We start from the raw sequence: 17,175 nt of genomic DNA on the forward strand, positions 1-17,175 counted from the left end.
AACTTTACACGGATCACAAAAAAGTTCAGTGTTCTTTCAGCAAAACGAAAACAAATCACATAAGGATGTGTGTGTGAACTGTTTTCGGTTTGCTGAAAGAACAGACACATTTTTTGTGATCCGTGGACAGAACTTTAAATCGGTGGTTGTGTTTAAAACTCCGTAACTTGAAAAGTACATGAGTGATTTTAATGATTCTTGTACTAAAAGAAGGCTTATGAATTGGGCTTTTATATCCTAGGTTTTGAAAGTGCTACATGCAGAACTTCACTAAAACAATGGTCCCGACATTTGGGTTTCGTTTTTTTTTTTTTTACTCACCCTGTACACTTGTTGCCTACTGTGGCAGGGTCCATAGTGTTTTGTACGCCCGAGGGTGCCATTTACCCCCCCCCCCCCCCCGGGGGTAAAAAAACCATGAACTCTGTCACAGCAGGCAACTATTGTTTTGTTATACCACGGTAATAGATTACTGTGGGTCTCTTCCTGTTGCACTACAGACTTGGTAAACTTTTCGCACAGAATTTTCCATTTTTCTTTGTACGGATGCTGTCCTGTTCAAAAATCAAATTTCTGATCTTGTCTCTGGAACGAGAGAGAAACCTCTTCTTTGGAGGCGACCTGTTGTCATCTGCCGACATTATTACGGTGAAATTACGGTGAATTTTGCACAGTTAAAAAAAGCAGACGAACAGTGACGCATGATGTAACTAACAATGGCGGTCATAGCAGAAATAGTGCTTCACTGTCCCCCATGGCACATCTCAAAAAAACATACATCCATTTACGTAGTACCAGCGTACTACAACCTCGAACCTGAGGTCACACGCCTATAATACAACGCGGTGGAAACAACATTTTCAACAACGGGGAAGAAAAGGGTAATGTACCCTGTGGGGTACATCACTCATGTACCACGCGTGCACGGCCTACATCGCTGTACATGCGTGTTTGTGGCATGAAACATGATCGATGATGGACCAATAAAAATTCACAATCTATTACAAAGGTATAACAACAATTTTGTTCTGAACTAATTGCATAGGCCTTGCGCATTTTCCATAAAGATGTTTTCACATAGATATTCAATTGTTCACCTGTTGAGTACAAAATTAATGATGGGTACATTTTGATTTTCAAATTAGTTTTACAGACTTTTGCATAATCAGTTTCCAAAAATAGTTGGATATTTTATTGGACATTCTCTTAAGAATGTTTCCAAATTCAAATAAATTACAAAACTTAATTTCCTAATTTTAATCAGTAATTTTCCTAGCTGTCTCCAACAGTTATTTAAATAACATATTTTTTTTTTGGTTTCCAAAATAAGTAGCGTAAACAATCTTGTTTAATCATGAAACCAATCTAATAAATACTAGATTGCATCTGTGGAAATAATCTGCTTCAGTGAAATGGTTTTCTACACTTTTATATCCCCCCCCCCAGAAAAAAATGAGAATGGCAAATGTTTGAATTTGGGTCCCTAAATGCTACAAAGAAATGTATGAATGAATCCGATTGGATCACATAAACGAAGCGTTCTGCACAAACATTTCATTGATTGAGCTAAAACGGGTGAAGGGTAAATGAACGTACATGTTGCGGTGCGATGTGTCCCTTTTTGGCATGCGAGATAAGCTAAGCTATGCTGCTGCGACCACCAAAGGCGAATAATTGAGTTGGGCGACGATAGGCCCCGTGTCGTGCCAAAAACCGTCCGGTGCCAAATAGTGTCCGCTAATTAGCATAATGCGATCTGATTGGTCATGCGTCACATTGTTTACGGACGCTTGCCAAATAGTGTCCGCGCTTAGCGTGCATCCTATTGCGTGCCTTGTCGAGCTGTCAATACATCGTATAGAAAAAATCTCTTTTCACCTGAATTTGCTTTTTACAATCTGTTTTAACGTTTTCCTTGTTATCTGGATAACTATTTGACTGGGTTTCCCTAATACTAATAATGCAAAATGTTTGTGTGTTTTTTTGCGTCAGTTCACCTGATTGGCATGCAGTACGTACGTAGGCCTATATCGCCGTGTGAAGTGTGTGTAGTACACGTACTGTGCTGCGTGTAGCATTATAACCAAAGTTATATTTTACGGTTTCTCCCACCTATACTGTCCGATTTTTCCTGCCAAATATTGTCCGATTTTTCCTGCCAAACTGTCCGATTCCTCCTGCCAAATATTGTCCGATTCCCCCTGCCAAATACTGTCCAATTTTTCCTGCCAAATACTGTCCGATTTTTCCTGCTAAACAGTGTCCGATTCCCCCTGCCAAATAGTGTCCGATTTCCCTGCCGGCGAAAAAAATGTCCGATTTTTCTTACTAAATACTGTCCGATTCCCCCTGCCAAATATTGTCTGATTCCCCCGCCACTGAATATTGTCCAATTTTTCCTGCCAACAAATACTGTCCGATTCCCCGCCCTGCCAAATATTGTCCGATTCCCCCTTGCAAAATACTGTCCGATTTTTCCTGCAAATACTGTCCGATTTTTCCAGCTTAATACTGTCTGGCACTGGACGTACGTACGTGCGCCCTTGTTCTCGCTCGATCGACGGCGCCCGGACAATATTTGGCACCGGACACTATTTGGCATGTATTACATGCCAAATAGTGTCTGGCGCCTACCGCGCATGCTCAGCGGACACTATTTGGCACCGGACGATTTTTGGCCTGAACCAACCTCGTCCCCAGTATCGTTTCGGTTTTGCGGTAACACCATGTGGTAATAACTACTGCTTAGAAGATATTAGTTCTGAGAAGAACTTGTCCTGCTTATTATCAACTTGCTAAGTAGTTTTCTCAGAACTAATATCTTCTAAGCAGTAGTTATTACCACATGGTGTTACCGCAAAACCGAAACGATACCGATACCCCACCATGCAAAGCCTCAAATCTCGTCCCCAGTGCTTACTTTATTTCCAACCGCGTTTCCAATAGTAAACCCTGGATAGGAAACTTTCTTCCTGTATCCTGATTGGATACCGCAATTGGCTAGTAATGGATTTGTATCGTGTACTTGGTGCTATATATTCACAACGTGCAGTACGTGTTTTCGCGATCATTCGTCCACGCCTTCTCGAAAATACTAATTTCCTTTCCAATTTGCTCATATTAATATGAAATATGATACTGCATGTTGTATCGATAAGATCGTAACAGTTTGATTTCAAAAATCGTGTTTTCGTAACTCACGCCGTGCTCGCGCTGCTACGAATTGACTCTGTTTTTACCCCAGACACCGCATACAAAAACAAACGCTAATGTGTAACGCATATCCAGGCACCAGACTGTTCCTCATTTGCATACGTGTGCAAAAATCTTGCACATGCAAATGATCCAATATCAGGGTGAGAGGGCCGGTAGTGGTGGGCGCGTACTGCTCGACACCCTGGGGACGAGGTTGGCCCTGAACCTGCTCGCATGAGGATGTGCGCATGCGTGTGAACCATTTGCTGAGGTATGTTACCAATCGTACGCCAAATAAGGCATTCCTGCAAATCTGTTAGTGGAAAATGGAAGCATTTAGGGACATCCAGAAAAATGGGGGATTGGGAGACTTTAGGAGACAGTAAAAAAAAAAATACTATGCTCCTATTAATTGAGTTTATAATAATTTAGTGTTCTGTGGTTATAAAGTTCCCTCACTGTTCTAATAGGTACAAGGTAACAGATCAATAAAGCTAGCACTTTATATGCTACCCCAGCCCAATAATATTTTCGTCCGTTTGAATGTGACGTCACAATATACTGCACATGCGCAGTACACTCACATGTTCGAGGGTGCACGAGAACTGAAAATATAATTAGAGCTATGTCACCGATGCTGCTTCGTTTTTATTTATGGGCACTTGGCATTTATGACCCGGACGTTTGGAGCCTATTCTAAACGTCATTAAGTTTCTATAGCCCTACAAAACTACATATTTCCTTTGGTTCATCATACAGGTCCAAAAGTTTAGTCTATTGGTTATGCTCTTGAAAAGTTCCAAGTAAATAGCATGGCTAGTTTCGATTTCAGGATCTGAAAGGGCCGCAAAGCGATGAAAAACAAACAAAAACCACCATATAAATGAAGGAACTAGGCCAACTACCATCATTCTTTCACAACACGCGAGCAGAAGATCAGACGAACGCATTGGAATAAAATAGAGTCACCGAACCAGGATAATGGGAGCGGTACCGCCCATTGCATGTGCAGTCATATACCTTTTGGCCTTATTCAGCCATGTAGTAGACGCTGAAGGTAAGGGATGTTTTTTCTACATTTCCAATATGTCAAAATTATGATTTTAACCCGAGGATAGTGTGTACACGTATCATTTATTATTTGACGAGATTTGTAGTCGCTGAAAAATATATTTCCGCCCTAGTTTGCAAAAGGATAACATTCATTACCTGCTGGAGACGCGATATCAGCTAATCGACCATTTAAAATGGTTTTCAAGCGGAAAATGTTCAAATGAATATAAATTTTCTTTTGATGACGATACACGTCATGCCAAAATCGCGTTTATCAATCGTTCGGCCCACCCAGTCAATTAAAAACAAATCAATAATGACACTGGATATTTTTATTTGGGTAATATACCATTAAAAGGTGTCGATTGCCAACAGACGTAAAATAGGCCACGCTTGTTTTTTTTTTCTATTGAAACCAATTTTTATAACAATATTTCGACATTAAGGAAGCAAATGGTGTGTCGTATTCGTTAACATTTTCCTTTTAATCGGACCAGGAAAGGAAAAAAAACGACGACGAGTGTCCGATGTTTAACACATTCGGTACTAGGCTGCGTATCGAAATAATCATGATTTGACCACTTGTTAAAGACTTTGTGTATAAATCAATCTTTATTTATAATTATGTAAATCAATTTAATTGTGATCTATGTCTCACATACCACTCGGCCGGTATGTGGGACACCGACGTGCTATTCCGTGTTCTACCTGCGCTCGCGGAATAATACTACAAAACGAGGTGATTTGCATGATATATTCTAATAATTATGTTTTAGTTTTATTATAGGTTTTTTCCCAGTTATTCCCCAAAACTATATTTCAATTTCGTTTAATGAAATCATCGAGCTCAATTCTTAAACCACTTGATTCTATTTTGTCTGACCCTTTTATGGGCGGGCCATGACATTAAAAAGAGGGGTGGGGTTTCGCCCGCAAAAAATGGGGCCACATGTTAAAAAAGTGGGGGTAAATGATGTTAAAGGGGCACTAGGTCCTGAAATGTCATGTTTTGGATTGTTTACTTTTAATCATGAGCTTGAAAGGAATCCAACCTAATGTTTTACCGTTCCCGAGAAAAGACGAAAAAACCCCGGTTGTTTACATCGGACACGACGGAGCACCATTAGGCCAAAAATAAAAGTCTCCGGTTTCTGGTATGCGCGCGCGTCGCCGTAGCCATGCGCGGCGGCAAAATGAAAACGTTTTTTTTTAAATGAAAGATGATGTCTCAAAACCGCCAAACTCACTGTTAAAGGGAAAATACATTTTCCGCAATTGCGTGCGGAGGGACTTCCCTCAATGAGAAATAATTTTGCGGAGAGCTCGAGTGGGCGATCGATGAGAAATTCGGACACATGTAGGAGAATGCTGTACGCTAATGTCAGGAACTCAGGAATGACAACCCTGCTTCCTGAAGTGAGACAGAATGGTACAATTTCGGGGGACTAAAGTTCCAGGAATACAGAATGTACACCACTCCATGTACATGCATTGAGACATCCTAACATTTGGGACTGACTGACCCTGGGGGTTTTGTTTTGGGGGTTTTCTATTCCTACCTCCATGATATGACTAAGCATCCGATTGGTAATAAACCGTAGTGATCGAGAAGTGATTGATTGGTATCCAGCTTTCATCCGTGGTTAATCAAGGACGGATCCCAGCCCTAGAATTATAGTAGGGTAGATCACCACAGTAAAAATGGCGTCGTAGACAGGATGCTGGGAGTGATTGTCATCAAGCTACCTCTACCGAAGAGACCCCCAGAGTCGGACTGGATGATGGCATGAGGCCATACGCCGGTATCGGCGTGTAGCCACTTTGACATTTTGTCATGTAGTTGTACTTGTGTGACGAGCACAAGTCTGTTTGTATTGTTGGCATATGCCAACTTGTTTTCATTGTGTACAGCCATGGGTATTGTTGTATAACCCTGCTATGTCAGACTTTTTGACAAACTCACTATTTTGGCTCACAACAGAAGATTTTGTGTAGTGTGTTGTTGGAAAGTGCCAACATTTTGTATTCACGTACTACTTGTAAGGTGTGCTACAGAAATTTTCAGAGAAATTGCAGCCTAGAATATTCTTTTGTATTGGTGCGCTTTCACTGATCTATCCAGGGAATTTTTGCATTTGCATCCCCTGTTGACTCTTGTATACAGCTTGTTTGTATTGTATGGGTCTACTCTTTTCTGTCCAATTTGTTCCGAGGTGGAAATCTGTCAACATTTTACCTTCCTGCTTTGTATGCATGGAATTCTAGTTCTAAATTTGTAGAACTATATTTGTACTCACTGTTGAGTGGTTTTGTGAATAACCCATTGTGAGATTTTGTTTGGCAATTTCACCAGAATATTTGGGACCTTGTAGAGACATATTTTGTGGTCAGTGAATAGTTCACTTTCATGGCTAGGCTTTTCCTTATGTTTTGACTGGATTTTCCCTCTTAAGCGTACACATTTTGATTGCATATATTGCATCTAGTCTTATTGTAGACATGTGACATTTTGTATTTGAATTTGGCCCTGATTGTGTTTACATCAGCTGAGATTCTTTGAAGCTAATAACTTTGGTTTGAATTATGGCCACAAATGAGGTCTTGGTAAATGTTGTTGTGGAATCTCATAGAGCCTTTATTGATACTATTGTTGGAGCACTGAAAGGTATCAGTTGTCCAGTGCCTCCGCAAATTCAAGATTTGAAATGTGATCAATCAAGTTGGGAAAGTGACCCACCTGTTGTAGAAAGGGCAAAGTGTAGTCCATATGGCCCAGCAATTATATCTGATTGTGACATAGATGTAGATCACTTTAGTTCAAGTGACCATGATAGTCTGTTACCACTACTCGAAAGTCAAAAATACTTAATCGAGTTAGTAAACATTTTGGTTTTGCAGCAGCAACAAATTAATGAGCAGTTAGATGATCTGCAATCCAATATAAATATTCTGCTTGAACTTAGGGCAGAGGAAAAAGCAGGGAACCCACTGGATGAGCCTGCGTATTACCCTCTTGATGAGGTGAATGATTCCAGTACTTTGAACAAACCTCATGGTGATGACTTAGTGATTTTGACAGAGAGTTCTGTTGTTGATTGTCAACATTCTTGTTCACCTTGTATTTTGTGATGAAAATTCTGATTTCAATGATGAGAGTGAGTGCTCATCTGATGAGGATTTAATTTTGGTCGTTCCAAATGTTGATGAGGTTGAAAACAAACCTCCTGTAATCCGTAATTTCAGTTCGATTAAGGGAGCGAGTCAAATTGGATCTTACATAGCTCATAGGCCAAGTTACACCTGTACACTACCTGTAGTTGGAACACACATGTTCACCCAATGTCCAGAGGAGTTTGGATTGAGGCCCTCTGAACGTCGGACGAGACTTTGGGGTTGCTGGCCAAATGCAATTACCTAATTATTTATCATTGATTCTGCTTGACGATCAATTTAAGTAATGGGTCCTGGTGCTCCTATTATAGGACATGGTTTGACCAGCCTGGCACCCTGTAGCTTGCTACTTGTTCATGTTTTATAGTTACTATAACAAAGTTGTTGGTTTACAAAATATTTTGATAGTGTGATAGCTATATTGCTATGCTAACGTTTTCCAATATCTTATAAGAAGCATTTTGTTTTCTTATACTGTGTAAAAGTTGAAGAGCGAGTTTGAATTCTTCTGAAATCTGTTTAACACAGTTTGTATTATTGAAAGTACAACATTGTAACTTCTTTTTGACACCAGTTTTCTTTAAACACTGTATTCTATACAGAAAAAACAAGATGATAGCTTTACTACAGCTTGAAGTTAAAGCTTGTAACAGTATAAAAGTAAGGACTGATGTGTACCTTAAAAGAAACTGTGTATTTTCCACTTTAAATGAGAGAACAAAGAAAGATTGTCTATAGCTTTTCATTTAAGTTTACTTTTGATTACAAATGTGATCACAAGAGCGGGTCCAAGTTAGAGTAAGGATGCTGCATGAGTATCTCAAACTCAAACATTCAATTTGTTAAAGATATTTATTATCTCCACTGCTTGTTTTAAAGGTTATTGATTGTAACTAATGTAAACTGATGTGCATATCTCCTTGGGTCATTATGATGCTTATGTACGTGCCTTTCGTGTATGGTGTGTTTATCGTGAGAGCTTTTTCTCTATGGCACCGCGATTGCGTGCGGAGGGACTTCCCTCAATGAGAAATAATTTTCGGAGAGCTCGAGTGGGCGATCGATGAGAAATTCGGACACATGTAGGAGAATGCTGTACGCTAATGTCAGGAACTCAGGAATGACAACCCTGCTTCCTGAAGTGAGACAGAATGGTACAATTTCGGGGGACTAAAGTTCCAGGAATACAGAATGTACACCACTCCAAGTACATGCATTGAGACATCCTAACATTTGGGACTGACTGACCCTGGGGGTTTTGTTTTGGGGGTTTTCTATTCCTACCTCCATGATATGACTAAGCATCCGATTGGTAATAAACCGTAGTGATCGAGAAGTGATTGATTGGTATCCAGCTTTCATCCGTGTTTAATCAAGGACTGGACCCCAGCCCTAGAATTATAGTAGGGTAGATCACCACAGTAACTTACAGTCACACAAAATAATAGCACAAGATGACCAAGGTAACCTATGTACACTAACAGCTCTACCAATTTATTTACAAATCATTTACAAATTATTTACACTCTTGACTACTCCCGGGATTTTGTGAAATGAATTCTACCAATTTATGACTCAATGTTATCAAACACAAATTCTCTAATAAAACACGTAGCGACGATTCGACTCAAGGATATCCGCTCCGTTCCCAAGTACCCCCTCACCGGCAAAGAGAGAACAGTTGGGGGTGACCGAACGACGAGATCTTGCCTGACTGCAATAGACCTTTCTACGCTTGGTTGGCAAACTGCATTTTTGCCAACCACGGGTTGCAAAACTATGGAAGGCCCAACACTGCAAAAATAAAGAAGAGTTATTACAGATAACCAAAATATTATTTGATTGTTGGAAATACAACATTGTCAACAAGCTACAACATAATTCCTAAACATGCCTTTTTACTTTGCATTGAGGGCGTTGGGGGATTTTTTTTGGGAAAAACATGTTGCCAACCACGGCTTCAATATATGCGCTTGCGGCAGCCCATATAAAATGGCGCCAATGTTTACAAACAAAAGAAAGGTCTATTCGTTTGCCACGAAGCGCGGCCACTGCGTGTACATTACAAATCCCCTGGTGTATGTGCGTCACACACAAGGAGCGGTACGCGTCAACCAGCGAAATGTCCCACCCATGGGTGCACACCGGTAAATCGATCAGCCAAGCTCATGAATAAAAGTTATACCCTCAAAATATTCTATATTAGAGAGTTCTGAGCTCCGTAAAATTGGGGAATTGAAGAGATATGGTAATGAACCTCTGGCCCGGACTTGGGGCTTCCAATTCTGAGCATTTTGGATGCTATTGGGCTCGAAAGTGGCGCTATTTTGCCATGTTGTTGAGGGATCGTTTTTCAAGATAGCTACTTTTCCGCTTTGGGGAAAATAGGGGTTGTCTTCTTTGGGTGAAAATATCTCGAAAAGTCAATGGTCAACCCACCAAAAATTGAAAAGAAAACGAAAGATGACATGTCGATTATCATTTTTCTGTGCAGCTTGAATACCTGTGAGAGTTTTGAGTATTTTTGAGTTTTAAAAGAATTTTAAAGAAAGTATGGGCATTTAGCACTAGTGTCTATGGGAGTTTATTTGCAGGTATGCATCCCCATGGGACGTCGTTGCTAGGTAAAAGGGCGCCCTCTTGCGGCGCACGGAGCCCATTGCGGACCGCTGGGTTGATGATTGGTTTGCCGGATATCTGGCTTCAGGTTGGCCTGATGAGGTGTACCCTTGGGTTCGATGCAGTCTGTCTGGCGAGCACTGCACAGCGGCTCAACCTCCTGGCCCTCCCTCGATCTATGGACTAGAGTCCTGCCATACACGGCCTTGACTGGAGACTGGACAACCAGTCCGTCACACAAAAGAACCCTGAATATAGTAGCCAGGGGCGGCGGAACAAGGGGGGGGGGGGGAGAAACTTGCCCCCGATTTACCCAAGTGCCCCATTTGCGGACCTAAATGTGCCCCCTGGAGCATAAATGTGCCCCCTCGAGAGTGAGAAAAAAATGCCCTACAATTTGTCGACATTTGTTTGAAGTAACCATTTCCCAAAATGGTATAGATAGTTTTGATATGAACGACGAATATGAAAACCAAGCCCCAAAAGCCTCACAATGCGCCCTGAAAATGGGCACATTATGCTGCATAATGACCAGCCCCCCCCCCCTTACGGAGGCCAAGTGTCCGGTGAAAATACGTGTCAACCTTTCAGCACGGATGTGCCCCCCCCCCCCAAAAAAAAAAATTAGCAAGTGCCCCTTTACGGTGATGACCCCCTCCCCCCCCCCACCCAGTTTGAAAACCATTCCGCCGCCGCTGTAAAAGCACAAATGTTCCCACTCTAAGCACCAAGTATATCTGCAAAATAGTTATACTGAACCTTGCGCAAATTTATGCTTATAACTCAAATCATGCAAACTCAGGCTACTCCAAGCAATTATCACAACTCAACGACTATTTAAAAAATGTCGGCTATTTCATGTCTCATTACAGATATTCTTTGAATTTAGTCGATTTAGCCACGAATCACGTATTCCCAATTATCAAATAAACTTACAGGTTGGATGGCAAACCTGGTTCTCGAACTCTTGAGTCTCTTGCAAATGGTTTATGGCGTATTTCAGGCGATCAGAGGATGACAAAATCGGCTACCGATAGCACTCATGTAAACCGCTATTGACTAGACGTCCTTCAGCTCAATGTGGCTGGTAAATCTCAATATAATTCAAAAATCATCGAGGCTGGCAAAGCTTGCCCTCTCCTCGGTAATCTCAGACGCAAGTGCTTCACACCCAGAACATTTTCCTCTCCGCCTCAAAAATATCCAAACCCCGCGAAAATGTCTGTATCCGTGACTACCCAAACCTATTGTTCTTTAACCATGGTAAGCATCTACTCAAGCGATAATGTAACTGACCAATGGTGAAACTGTATTCTCTTCCCGCGAAACTAACTGATTTACATGACAATATTGTATAACGTTGCAGGCGCACTGGCCAAATAAACTCAATATTCTGTTTCTCTTACAGACTCAAAATAATGGCACCGACAGAGTTTAGCAATATGGCATAACAAATTATGTTTCTCAATTATTTACAACGAAGAGTTATTTCTCACATCAACTTAATTTCACTTCGTGACACACTCTGGTAGAAAAAACGCACCACAGTTTCTCCAAAAAGTAAGCATACATGGTGAGTCAGAAAAAGCGGAACCCAAACCCCCCAAAATACATTTCTTATTTAACCCTAAAAAGGCCGGGCATTTTTAACCAGCTGTCAGCCGGGGGGGGGGGGGGGGGGCGCCCAAAATCTCAACCATCGAGCGACGAAAAATTATGAAACTCAGTATATGCATAGAACAACTTATCATAAACGTACCCACGAAATTTCATGACTATAGGTCAAAGGGTTTTGGAATTATGGCTAATTAACTATTCATATGCACGAATGGTAATTCTGCTCTGTGTACACTACGTATATGAGGAAATTCAGTTCGATTCAGTTCGATTTTTATGTTTTTGGTATCAAAAGATGCGCAGAGCTCGAGGCTAAAAAGTCATAACGCTCAGTCATCGTGATTTTTTTTCTTCTCAAGGCTATCTCGGAAAAAAAAGGGGGGAGGGCGGATTCCGCCCCAGGCCCCTTTAGGGTTAAAAAAAATAAGTAGCACCAAAAATAATAATGACTGGAAAGCCAATTTCATGAGCTACTTTTAGGTGAAAACAAAATACTGAAATTGCTCAATCCGGTCAAAGAATATCACCATTAACACGCAATGACCCTAAAACCTGTCTCGTCTTTAAAAAGCAGTTTATTGAGTGTTTTGACTGTTGGAACAACAAAGAAAGTGGCACAGAATACTTGTCTCAACAACTGTCACCAACTGTAGTACAAAACAAATTAATGAACAACCCTGGTTTATAGGCAAACAACATAATTTATAAAATCCACTTAAAAAAAGATTGGCATTCAGCAGGACTTTGTTGAATATTTTCAACGTTTAAACTGAGATTTTATCGCTGGTGATGTTTAAGACAATTGTGACGACGATTCTTGAAATATTTTTTTTTGGACGAGACAGGTTTTGGGGTCATTGTGTTTAAATGGTGATATTCGTTGAACAGATTGATCAATTTCAGTAAGTTTTTCATCTAAAAGCAGCTTATGAAATTGGCTTCCAGTCATTTGGTTTGGGTTCTCAATATGTTTTTAAAGATAAAATATAATTTTGGGGGTTTGGGTTCCGCTTATTTTGACTCACCCTGTATATGCTTTCGTGGTGTGCTTACTATGGGATAAAAACTCCTTAAAAAGTTATTCACTAAATAATTTGCACCTTATATAGTATATAGTATGTAGGTGCAAATTCAAAACCTCAATAAGTAATTGAGCCAATGACGTTCCGCAACGATATCGATATCTTTCCATGGAATTTAAAAGTGTTAAAATATATTTTATTATTTCGTGGGAACGTGTTTCAGCGCCGACCTATTGGAAATAATCCTTGAAAAATTTATAGTTCAGTTCCTAACATAAGTAAATGAAACTTTTACTCAATTTGCAGACACCGTAGATCACAACAATGGATCATGCCAATTTGTCATCAATGTTGTAGATGAGTTTTGTTGAAACATTTGCCATTTCCGGCAAGGGGAAATAATTGGATCGGAAATGCCTTTTCAACACGTATGACCACAATGAGTGAGAAATGATGAGAGGATAGTTGAGAAATTTACAGTGATGCAATATTGTAAACATTTTAATCACGAAGAAGTTAATGAAGACAATTCCCCTTTTGGAAAACTTGAAGAAGAGCTATTTATTGAAGTGAAAATGCTTTTGATTTATTTGCAGACACCGAAGATCCAGAAGTCAGTTGCCCAAATCGTGTTCCGTCTCAGGACACAGACCTCGGAATGTCGTCTGCTGTGGTTACATGGACACCAATGCCATCAGCTACTGATAATGTGGACAACTTCACTATAAACAACATCACATGTCAAGATGAATCGGGCAATGTCGTGGAGTCTGATGGTACTTATTCATTGGGTACAACGACAGTGACCTGCCTTGTATTTGACAGCGCTGGCAACAATGGATCATGCCAATTTGTCATCAACGTTGTAGGTGAGTTTTGTTGAAACATTTGACATTTCCGGCATGGAGAAATAATTGGATCGGAAGTGCCTTTTCAACACGTATGACCACAATGAGTGAGAAATGATGAGAGGATAGTTGAGAAATTTACAACTGATGCAATATTGTAAACATTTTAATCACGAAGAAGTTAATGAAGACAATTTCCCTTTTGGAAAACTTGAAGAAGAGCTATTTATTGAAGTGAAAATGCTTTTGATTTATTTGCAGACACCGAAGATCCAGAAGTTAGTTGCCCAAATAGTGTTCCGTCTCAGGACACAGACCTCGGAATGTCGTCTGCTGTGGTTACATGGACACCAATGCCATCAGCTACTGATAATGTGGACAACTTCACTATAAACAACATCATCTGTCAAGATGAAGCGGGCAATGTCGTGGAGTCTGATGGTACTTATTCATTGGGTACAACGACAGTGACCTGCCTTGTATTTGACAGCGCTGGCAACAATGGATCATGCCAATTTGTCATCAACGTTGTAGGTGAGTTTTGTTGAAACATTTGACATTTCCGGCATGGAGAAATAATTGGATCGGAAATGCCTTTTCAACACGTATGACCACAATGAGTGAGAAATGATGAGAGGATAGTTGAGAAATTGACAACTGATGCAATATTGTAAACATTTTAATCACGAAGACGTCAATGAAGACAATTCCCCTTTTGGAAAACTTAGGAAGAGCAATTTATTGAAGTGAAAATGCTTTTGATTTATTTGCAGACACCGAAGATCCAGAAGTTAGTTGCCCAAATAGTGTTCCGTCTCAGTACACAGACCTCGGAATGTCGTCTGCTGTGGTTACATGGACACCAATGCCATCAGCTACTGATAATGTGGACAACTTCACTATGAACAACATCACATGTCAAGATGAAGCGGGCAATGTCGTGGAGTCTGATGGTACTTATTCATTGGGTACAACGACAGTGACCTGCCTTGTATTTGACAGCGCTGGCAACAATGGATCATGCCAATTTGTCATCAACGTTGTAGGTGAGTTTTGTTGAAACATTTGACATTTCCGGCATGGAGAAATAATTGGATCGGAAATGCCTTTTCAACACGTATGACCACAATGAGTGAGAAATGATGAGAGGATAGTTGAGAAATTTACAACTGATGCAATATTGTAAACATTTTAATCACGAAGACGTCAATGAAGACAATTCCCCTTTTGGAAAACTTAGGAAGAGCAATTTATTGAAGTGAAAATGCTTTTGATTTATTTGCAGACACCGAAGATCCAGAAGTTAGTTGCCCAAATAGTGTTCCGTCTCAGTACACAGACCTCGGAATGTCGTCTGCTGTGGTTACATGGACACCAATGCCATCAGCTACTGATAATGTGGACAACTTCACTATGAACAACATCACATGTCAAGATGAAGCGGGCAATGTCGTGGAGTCTGATGGTACTTATTCATTGGGTACAACGACAGTGACCTGCCTTGTATTTGACAGCACTGGCAACAATGGATCATGCCATTTTGTCATCAACGTTGTAGGTGAGTTTTGTTGAAACATTTGACATTTCCGGCATGGAGAAATAATTGGATCGGAAATGCCTTTTCAACACGTATGACCACAATGAGTGAGAAATGATGAGAGGATAGTTGAGAAATTTACAACTGATGCAATATTGTAAACATTTTAATCACGAAGAAGTTAATGAAGACAATTCCCCTTTTGGAAAACTTGAAGAAGAGCTATTTATTGAAGTGAAAATGCTTTTGATTTATTTGCAGACACCGAAGATCCAGAAGTTAGTTGCCCAAATCGTGTTCCGTCTCAGGACACAGACCTCGGAATGTCGTCTGCTGTGGTTACATGGACACCAATGCCATCAGCTACTGATAATGTGGACAACTTCACTATAAACAACATCACATGTCAAGATGAAGCGGGCAATGTCGTGGAGTCTGATGGTACTTATTCATTGGGTACAACGACAGTGACCTGCCTTGTATATGACAGCGCTGGCAACAATGGATCATGCCAATTTGTCATCAACGTTGTAGGTGAGTTTTGTTGAAACATTTGACATTTCCGGCATGGAGAAATAATTGGATCGGAAATGCCTTTTCAACACGTATGACCACAATGAGTGAGAAATGATGAGAGGATAGTTGAGAAATTTACAACTGATGCAATATTGTAAACATTTTAATCACGAAGAAGTTAATGAAGACAATTCCCCTTTTGGAAAACTTAGGAAGAGCTATTTATTGAAGTGAAAATGCTTTTGATTTATTTGCAGACACCGAAGATCCAGAAGTCAGTTGCCCAAATCGTGTTCCGTCTCAGGACACAGACCTCGGCATGTCGTCTGCTGTGGTTACATGGACACCAATGCCATCAGCTACTGATAATGTGGACAACTTCACTATAAACAACATCACATGTCAAGATGAAGCGGGCAATGTCGTGGAGTCTGATGGTACTTATTCATTGGGTACAACGACAGTGACCTGCCTTGTATTTGACAGCGCTCGCAACAATGGATCATGCCAATTTGTCATCAACGTTGTAGGTGAGTTTTGTTGAAACATTTGACATTTCCGGCATGGAGAAATAATTGGATCGGAAATGCCTTTTCAACACGTATGACCACAATGAGTGAGAAATGATGAGAGGATAGTTGAGAAATTGACAACTGATGCAATATTGTAAACATTTTAATCACGAAGACGTCAATGAAGACAATTCCCCTTTTGGAAAACTTAGGAAGAGCAATTTATTGAAGTGAAAATGCTTTTGATTTATTTGCAGACACCGAAGATCCAGAAGTTAGTTGCCCAAATAGTGTTCCGTCTCAGTACACAGACCTCGGAATGTCGTCTGCTGTGGTTACATGGACACCAATGCCATCAGCTACTGATAATGTGGACAACTTCACTATGAACAACATCACATGTCAAGATGAAGCGGGCAATGTCGTGGAGTCTGATGGTACTTATTCATTGGGTACAACGACAGTGACCTGCCTTGTATTTGACAGCGCTGGCAACAATGGATCATGCCATTTTGTCATCAACGTTGTAGGTGAGTTTTGTTGAAACATTTGACTTTTCCGGCATGGAGAAATAATTGGATCGGAAATGCCTTTTCAACACGTATGACCACAATGAGTGAGAAATGATGAGAGGATAGTTGAGAAATTTACAACTGATGCAATATTGTAAACATTTTAATCACGAAGAAGTTAATGAAGACAATTCCCCTTTTGGAAAACTTGAAGAAGAGCTATTTATTGAAGTGAAAATGCTTTTGATTTATTTGCAGACACTGAAGATCCAGAAGTTAGTTGCCCAAATAGTGTTCCGTCTCAGGACACAGACCTCGGAATGTCGTCTGCTGTGGTTACATGGACACCAATGCCATCAGCTACTGATAATGTGGACAACTACACTATAAACAACATCACATGTCAAGATGAAACGGGCAATGTCGTGGAGTCTGATGGTACTTATCCATTGGGTACAACGACAGTGACCTGCCTAGTATTTGACAGCGCTGGCAACAATGGATCATGCCAATTTGTCATGAACGTTGTAGGTGAGTTTTGCTGAAACATTTGACATTTCCGGCATGGAGAAA

General features: G+C 40.5%; 1 protein-coding gene across 1 annotated transcript in view; it reads left to right on the plus strand.

Moving 5' to 3' along the window:
- The first annotated feature begins 13,116 nt into the window (after positions 1 to 13,116).
- The window catches only part of LOC119731913, a 41,697-nt gene continuing 37,638 nt past the window's right edge, over positions 13,117 to 17,175 (plus strand). Inside the window, exons 1-9 of the mRNA XM_038205197.1 lie at positions 13,117 to 13,120; positions 13,274 to 13,546; positions 13,787 to 14,059; positions 14,299 to 14,571; positions 14,811 to 15,044; positions 15,324 to 15,596; positions 15,836 to 16,108; positions 16,348 to 16,527; positions 16,861 to 17,133. Of these exons, the coding sequence (XP_038061125.1) occupies positions 13,117 to 13,120; positions 13,274 to 13,546; positions 13,787 to 14,059; positions 14,299 to 14,571; positions 14,811 to 15,044; positions 15,324 to 15,596; positions 15,836 to 16,108; positions 16,348 to 16,527; positions 16,861 to 17,133 (2,056 nt within the window). The remainder of the gene's footprint in view (positions 13,121 to 13,273; positions 13,547 to 13,786; positions 14,060 to 14,298; positions 14,572 to 14,810; positions 15,045 to 15,323; positions 15,597 to 15,835; positions 16,109 to 16,347; positions 16,528 to 16,860; positions 17,134 to 17,175) is intronic.

The sequence above is a fragment of the Patiria miniata genome, unplaced genomic scaffold (genome assembly GCF_015706575.1).
Source record: "Patiria miniata isolate m_02_andy unplaced genomic scaffold, ASM1570657v1 HiC_scaffold_24, whole genome shotgun sequence".
Taxonomy (NCBI): Eukaryota; Metazoa; Echinodermata; class Asteroidea; order Valvatida; family Asterinidae; genus Patiria; species Patiria miniata.